At 42.7% G+C, this 7,500-nt stretch overlaps 1 protein-coding gene across 1 annotated transcript in view; it reads left to right on the forward strand.

Moving 5' to 3' along the window:
* The window catches only part of LOC106809642 (neuroendocrine convertase 1-like), an 80,935-nt gene that overhangs the window by 49,677 nt on the left and 23,758 nt on the right, over window positions 1-7,500 (forward strand). Inside the window, exon 6 of the mRNA XM_014812805.1 lies at window positions 228-316. Within this exon, the coding sequence (XP_014668291.1) occupies window positions 228-316 (89 nt within the window). The remainder of the gene's footprint in view (window positions 1-227; window positions 317-7,500) is intronic.

Raw genomic sequence — 7,500 nt, forward strand, 5'->3', positions numbered from 1 at the left:
GATGGATGGATGGATGGATAGATGGATGGATAGGTGGATTAATGGATGGATGAATGGATGGACGGATGGATGGATGGATGGGTGGATGGATAGATAAATGGATGGATGGATGGATGGATAGATGAATGGATGGAAAAAGAAAGAGAGAGAACACACGTAAATGAAAATAGGACCACGACCTGATCCCGCCCAACTGATCTATTTGCCATTGCACTTTTTGATTTCAGACATGGAACACGATGTGCCGGAGAGATAGCTATGGTCGCCAATAACAACAAGTGCGGCGTCGGAGTAGCTTACAACGCGCGCATAGGAGGTGAACTTGCACCAGCGCCGCATGCGGTCGCATTATATTACTTCGACGGCGCGCGTGTTTGTCATCATAAGTCAAGGTACCGCCGCGGCGCCATCTCTCATGCTTGCAGATGTAATTCCACTCAGCGATCGATTCCAACGGAGTGTTATGAACGGAGTCAACGTCTGCGTGAGCGGAAAATAGTAGCATAAACGCCGACGTGTCCGTCTTATTCACTACCGGCTGCTGCGCGTACGTACGTTTTAGAAAACACTAATACCTGCTATACGCACAGAATGCTTGTTTGCGCTGAATACGACTGTGCGTGTGCCCGTCCCGATTTCACATCAAAAGCACCTGGCAAGAAAACCGACGCCAACTCCGACATATTGTACAAAGTAGTCACGTGATTTTTATGGGCATACTATATAGATTCGATATCGGGACGTCGCGTATATAAATTCCATGCATATCACTACTCGGCATGAGTGGCGCTGATATATATACATATTCAGCGAATAAGTACGCGTGTGGGGTAGTCATCTCTTTCTCAGTTCACGTGGTTAGCGGTCGTGCAAGCATTCATCAAAGATCATTGCAGGTAAATGTCAGATGTAGCCGCGCGACAGCGCAAAAGCCGAGCACAGCGTCCCGCCAAGCTGCTATTGTTTGTCGGTACGACACATTGTCCAACGCAAATTTGTCGCGTAATTCTGCAATCATCGTTTCCAAGGCCGCCCCGTGCGTCGGCAATTACATCTCCAACGCCGCCGCGGCACGTGGTGGCCGCTCAGCCTTGCACCGAACAGCGGCAATATCCTGCCGTCTGCGGCGTAACCTTTATTCCCGCCCTCCGACGATAGCAACGTCGCGGGAGGTTCTAATAGCATCCGTGACGTCAGTGCGGTCGCCTCTGTCGCATTCATGAAGTAAAACGCCGGTGGCATAATATGCTTTTGATGTGCGTCTCGCATAGGAAGAATTTTTGGCTAATAAATGAGGAATGTGGATTAAGAATTGAGGCGGCAATACAAGAGCGGAATTTCGACATTAACACGCCATTCGGTTGCTTGTGTACGCGAGCCGCTTCGCATCCACTTTATTCAGCTACCTACACGCGTCTAAGCATTGCTTCGTGAAAGTTCGGTTTTTCCGCGATAACTTTATGAATGAACGGTACTTCGGTTATCATAGGTGACTTTCGGGGGCATCGCCTATGCCCTTATCTTCCATTATCTTTCCTAGCACGGCTAATGCCCGTCATGATGGAGCCGGCTCCATCAAGTTTTTACAACGCAGCTCAGTTACTATATGGTGTAGTAAGAGTACCAAATTTGGGCATGTGACATCAATTATCAGCGCTCCAAGCGGTGACGGAAACCGATAGCCAAAATGCTTAGACGCGTGTAGGTAGCTGAATAAAGTGGATGCGAAGCGGCATAAGGCATGTGGGAGGGGAGGTTTAGGAGCCGATATCTCCGCATAGGAGTATCGTATTGACAAGCGGTTGGTCTTGTTGTAGAGAGCAAGGAATTCTGCTTAATGCAATACCATGAAATTATTCTAGACTCGCAGGCAAAGTAGAATAATGTAGTCGTGAAATAGCACTATTTTCCCGTTTTTCCGTTGTACACTCTAGGTATTATTAGCTCTTGATAATATCAAGGTTCAAGAGAAAAAGGGTGCAAGCTAGGTGCTATCTGGTTACGTCACGAATCGTGTAATCAAATTATAAACGCTCGAGGTTATTTTTAACGGCACTGGGTGATTTCCGCAGTTAGAAATTTTAGGCAACGTCACCTGAGTGAAAACCCAATCTCATTGGATTGGCCACTTGTAAATAGCTCAGTAAATATTCAGCAAAGGCTATACGACGAATAGGATGTACTTACGCCCCGTCTACGGATGGCAACGCCGCTTCAATGATTCAGTGCCACGGGCGTAACGGTTTGAGACCAAAGTAGCTCATCACAATTACAATAGGCTTACGCCGATATGAGCTGTGAAACACTTGGAAGTTCAGCCTAATCCAACAGAGTTTAGACATTTAGCTCTCTCGTTTTCTCTCTCTCACTCTCTCTCTCTCTCTCTTTTTCTCTCTCACTCTTTCTCTCTTTTTTTTCTCTCACTTCCATCTTGCTCTCTTCCTCTGTCCCTCTTTCCTCGGCCGCTCACTATTTTTCTAGTTTTAGTAAGTTGCTTTGGCTATGACTTTGCCTTCTCTGTTTATATGTTTTCTCTATACTGTATACCCCTATCATAACATCTCTAATTGTCACTTCTTATCTCTAATCTTTTCCCAATGTCCATCGCCCTAACGCTGGTTCTCCATACAGCGGGCTCCTACTTCCCCGTTCTCTCTTTATCCCTTGTTCTCACACATTCACCCGTAATACATTTCTCTCCCGCTTACTACACCCGCTTCTCTCTCGCTCTCGCGCTCGTTCTCTCGCTCTTTTTCACTCGTTAACCCTGTAATTTTCTCTTCTGCGCTTGTTTCCGCGCGATCTGTGGAAATCTGTGAAAATCCCGTCGCGCACGAATCTCAGCCACGACTTGTCAACAATAAGCCCTATTAGGGGAGACACTTACTGAATTACCTGCTTCTATATCGATTAACGCCGAACCGTTCGATCGTTAGCAGATCCATCGCGCGCGAGAACGCGCATTTTGTGCGTGTGTGAGGGCGCACGTACGCGCATGTGTGCCTGCGTGTGACAAGTGAAATTATGTTGAAATTGTACACTCACATAAGAATAAAGTCCATATGTAGGAATAGTTTTGACATGAAAATTTTTCATTTCATGTGTATGGCACTGCGTGCGCTCGCAGGAGGCGACTACCGCGCGCGTGCGTACGTGTGGCATGCGTACGCGCATGCATGCGTGCGTGCATGCATGAGAAATCATGTTTGGCAGCTCGGCTCTACGCTGCTGATCGTGTATATTGCGGGGATCACCGTGAAATGATTACTCTGTGATGAATGCGCACACGAGCGAGCCATTCATTCACTCTAGCCTAAATTGCTAATCGCGTCGCTGCTTTTCAGGATTGGAACACAATCACACTGATCTGCAGCAGAACTACGTGAGTATCAACAGGAAGACAATATATGGCACCTTTGCCTCGTTTTTTTCTGGCTTTTTATAAAGATATATTGATAACCAACCCTCGTTTTAAAAAACCCGACTGCTCATATTTTATTTGTTTTTTGCCCGATTTTAGCGTTCTGTCGCGGAAAAAAAATAGCCAATTACAAACGTCTTCATGGGTCGTGACGATAACTATATACAATAGCCTTTGTGTCAGTATAGCGTAGTCACAATGTGAGATCTGACACAATTCCTCGTTTGTAGCACTGATTTGTAGTTCATTTTAACTACATGAAAGATGAAATAGTATAGAATTAATGTATAGAATAGTATGAAAATATATAGCATTTCTTAGCTAGGCGATGTCGAAGTAGAGATGTGTTGTTGTTGTTGTTGTTGTTGTTGTTGTTATTATTGTTGTTGTTGCTGCTGCTGTTGTTGTTGGCGATGGTGATGATGATGATGATTATCCGTTTTTTGATAATAATTGATTTTAAATAATAATAATTGATTATTATTATTATTATGTTGATGAAGATAATGGTTATGATTATAATAATGACGACGATCACTATGATCACCGCACTGACGACAACGACGACATTACTGCTAATACTGATGAAAACGCGATTTGTTTTTCACAATTGAATCTCTGAATGTGCAATTTTATGTAGGATCCCTATGCCAGCACAGATCTGAACGGAAACGACGATGATCCATTTCCACGCTATGATTGGACGGACGAGAACAGGTGACGTTACTTTCTTATTTAGAAATCTAACTAATAATAACAATAATAATAATAATGATAATAATAATAATAATAATAATTATAATCATCAGCATCACCACCATTATCATCATCAATATCATTATCATGATGATAATTATGATGATGATGATGATGATGATGATGATGCTGCTGCTGCTGCTGCTGCTGATGATGATGATGATGATGATGATGATTATTATTATTTTAACAATACTAATAATATAATCAATGCATCAAATTCTGGTGAACTAGCCGGAATATGATATCTAGTCCGTATCTATTATTGCTGTCACCAACAATGTGTGTTTATGGTACTGCTATTAAATCAATTATCTGTCTGTATATACGCTGACTAGTACAGTGAAGCCCTGCACTACGGAAATTTACTCTAATCGAATTTGTAAATTATCGCCACTAATCTCGGAATATGAACATTTGTCCGCACATAATTTTTTAAGGAAATGAGTGGGTGTTTCTACACAAAAATTAGCGTATTCAATTGCCGTCAATGACATTAATGTACACATGTATGATTGTCGGTTATTAAGTCGTTAACTCGAAAACGCCAACTTTGAGCCGTACCACCATTAGACGTACACTACGTATGAGATGGACAATGCAATTTCTATACGAAAATGTCCCGCTATTGTGTTCGACAGCTTCCCGCCCTGAAGGGAAACGCCATTAAGTGCAATGTGAATGGAATGTGCACATGTCTGTAATAGGTACACTGTACGTAATGTACTCCTGGAAAGTAATTCTTATTTCTCTAAGCTACCGTTTCCTCACAATATGCCCACGTTACGGTTACATCGGTACATGTTTAATACATTTTGTTTGCAATAATTACTTCGATTCATGATTGTATTTATTGCAAAGGTGATTTGCCCATTACTTTTCTCATCGCCCAAAAGCATCTATAACTATATCTTGGAAGCCATTAAGAAAACTTGATACACATTATGGAGTCTCGTGTTCCGAACGTTTGATACATATAAGGCGCATATTACTTCCGTAACGCGGGCTACTACAGTAGGTTGATGACATGGCCATTTAAAATGCCGTTTGAGTGTCTGGGATTGTTTGAGAGCAGGCGAGTGTTCTGAGCTTACATTATCGAGTAGAAAGATCGTGGACAGTTTAATTGACAGCCTATAAACATTAGCGGTGGAGGATTCTCGCGTTTCGTGTCGAGTTAGCTTTGCTGCCTCTTTGTGTGCTCGCCCATAAGAATAAATACTGCAACAAAAATCTAGGCACACCACACAAAGCTCCATTTTGCGAATCTCCACCTAAGTTATCATCAGAATTATCAGTTATTATCGTAGAAAAGGGCTCATAAAAAATTATAGCTAAAAGTTGTCTCCTTCAAAGCTATAACCTCATCGGACAGAGAAATTTGGAAAGCGATGCCACTCACCTCGCGTACACTTGCACTGGATGCAGGCGTCCACCTCAAATTACTGTATTCCGTTCGTGATATCTACTAGACAAGTTAAACCCGTATACGTAAATTATGCACGCACACGCGACCAACTCTCTATCAAGTTCTATTTATACTAATCCTCGCTACTTACTCGCTCTCTACTACCGGTCTGCCCGCATCGTCACTGCTTACCGACTACAATGATATTATAAATTGAAAGATGAATGAATTTTATATGATGCATATAGCATGTTAATTTTTAAATGTAGTTAGTATGTACAAGTATGTATTTATTTAATACAGTGGATCAAATGAATCAATATTATTGATAAGGCAGTTAATGGAGTTAAGGGGGTGGGTAGCGTAGATGAGTAGTTGGAAAGAAGTGTTTGTGCAGACGGCAAAATAGACAGATGGATGGATAGACGGATGGATGGATGGACAGATGTATGTATGTATGTATGTATGTATGTATGTATGTATGTATGTATTATGGGGTGAATGCAACATAGGCCGATAGAGACCTGAGAGGGGTCTATTTCTCCCGGGGTACTGCCGGAACGTACCCTGGTTACGGTCCCTATACCGGAACGTACCCTGGTACTATCTAATATGCGGACCGTGAACCCTCGCCTACTTAACTAGACGATGCTAACCGACCTCGCCTACCGCCTACCCGCTAACCCTAACTTCTACCACTAACGGCATAAGCCTAATCCCTCAGCCCTAATCCCTAACCCTAACCATATCAAATAGTGACGCAGGGTACGTTCCGGGATAGCCGGAGCGGCGTGGCCCAAAGGTAGTTCCGGCGAGTACCCTGGGGGACATAGACCTCTCAGCGCGAGTAGGAGTAGCAGCATAAGGAAGGGACGCAATGATTATTGGAAGCACGATGGCTAAGACACGTTTAGTCCAACGCTGAACGCGGTATTAATATAGCGTAGAGAATTAAACGGTAATAGGCGTAGCACGATTATGTGAGAAGGCTAACGTGAACAATAAATCTTGAGGGAACTTGCTGCGAATGTCAGTAATGTTTTATGTACCCTAAATCTTACGCTCAGCAGTGCGTGCTATCAGGCTGCAACGAAAAGCCCCGAGTCAATATCAGAACGTATGACGTATGATAAAATCTGCTTATTGCTGCACTGGCTGTCGCTGCCTTGATTATATTCCAGTTTTTCGGATTCTAACTAGTTGAAATTTAGAGTGCCGACTGCTAAATAGTGAGAAATTTAATTTAACAGTCTGCATTTTCAAAAATTCAAATAATCTAGCAATAATACCCGTGTTTTCGAAATGGCTCAAAAAAGAAAAGATAAATCAAATTATTTGGTTGCTATTATGGCTGAGAGGGTGTATGTCCCCCGGGGTACTGCCGGAACGTACCTGTATTCATCTAATATTGCCGAGCGCGCACATACGCCTACTGCCACTAACGGAGTCTAGGCGCATACTTCAACTAACCTTAACCTCACCCTAACCCTAACTCTAACTCTAACCTAACCCTAACGCTAGACCCTAACCCTAAACGCGTAAATCGCTTAAGACCTAACAATAAATATGACAGCAGTGAGTGACGTTCGGTATACGGACCGATACCCAGGGTACGTTCCCGGCAGTACCTGGGGGACATAGACCTATGAGCGTACCTATTATGGAGTTTTCCATTCCGTATTATAGTCATAAGTGTTACAGCCGAGCAAAAAACATCGTTTTCAGCATCACCTTTATCGAAGAGTGACTTTTTGTCAAATCATTTGCGAGTAGTCAGCTTTGTTATATATCACATAAGCCTAATGAATCGAAGTCTTATTAGTTTTTAAAGTAAATTCCAAATGCTCATGAAATATGGCCGAATTTCCTTATATGATATAGACTATTATAAGCGACCCCTTTATTATAATTAGAT

Source organism: Priapulus caudatus, unplaced genomic scaffold (genome assembly GCF_000485595.1).
Source record: "Priapulus caudatus unplaced genomic scaffold, Priapulus_caudatus-5.0.1 Scaffold371, whole genome shotgun sequence".
Taxonomy (NCBI): domain Eukaryota; kingdom Metazoa; phylum Priapulida; class Priapulimorpha; order Priapulimorphida; family Priapulidae; genus Priapulus; species Priapulus caudatus.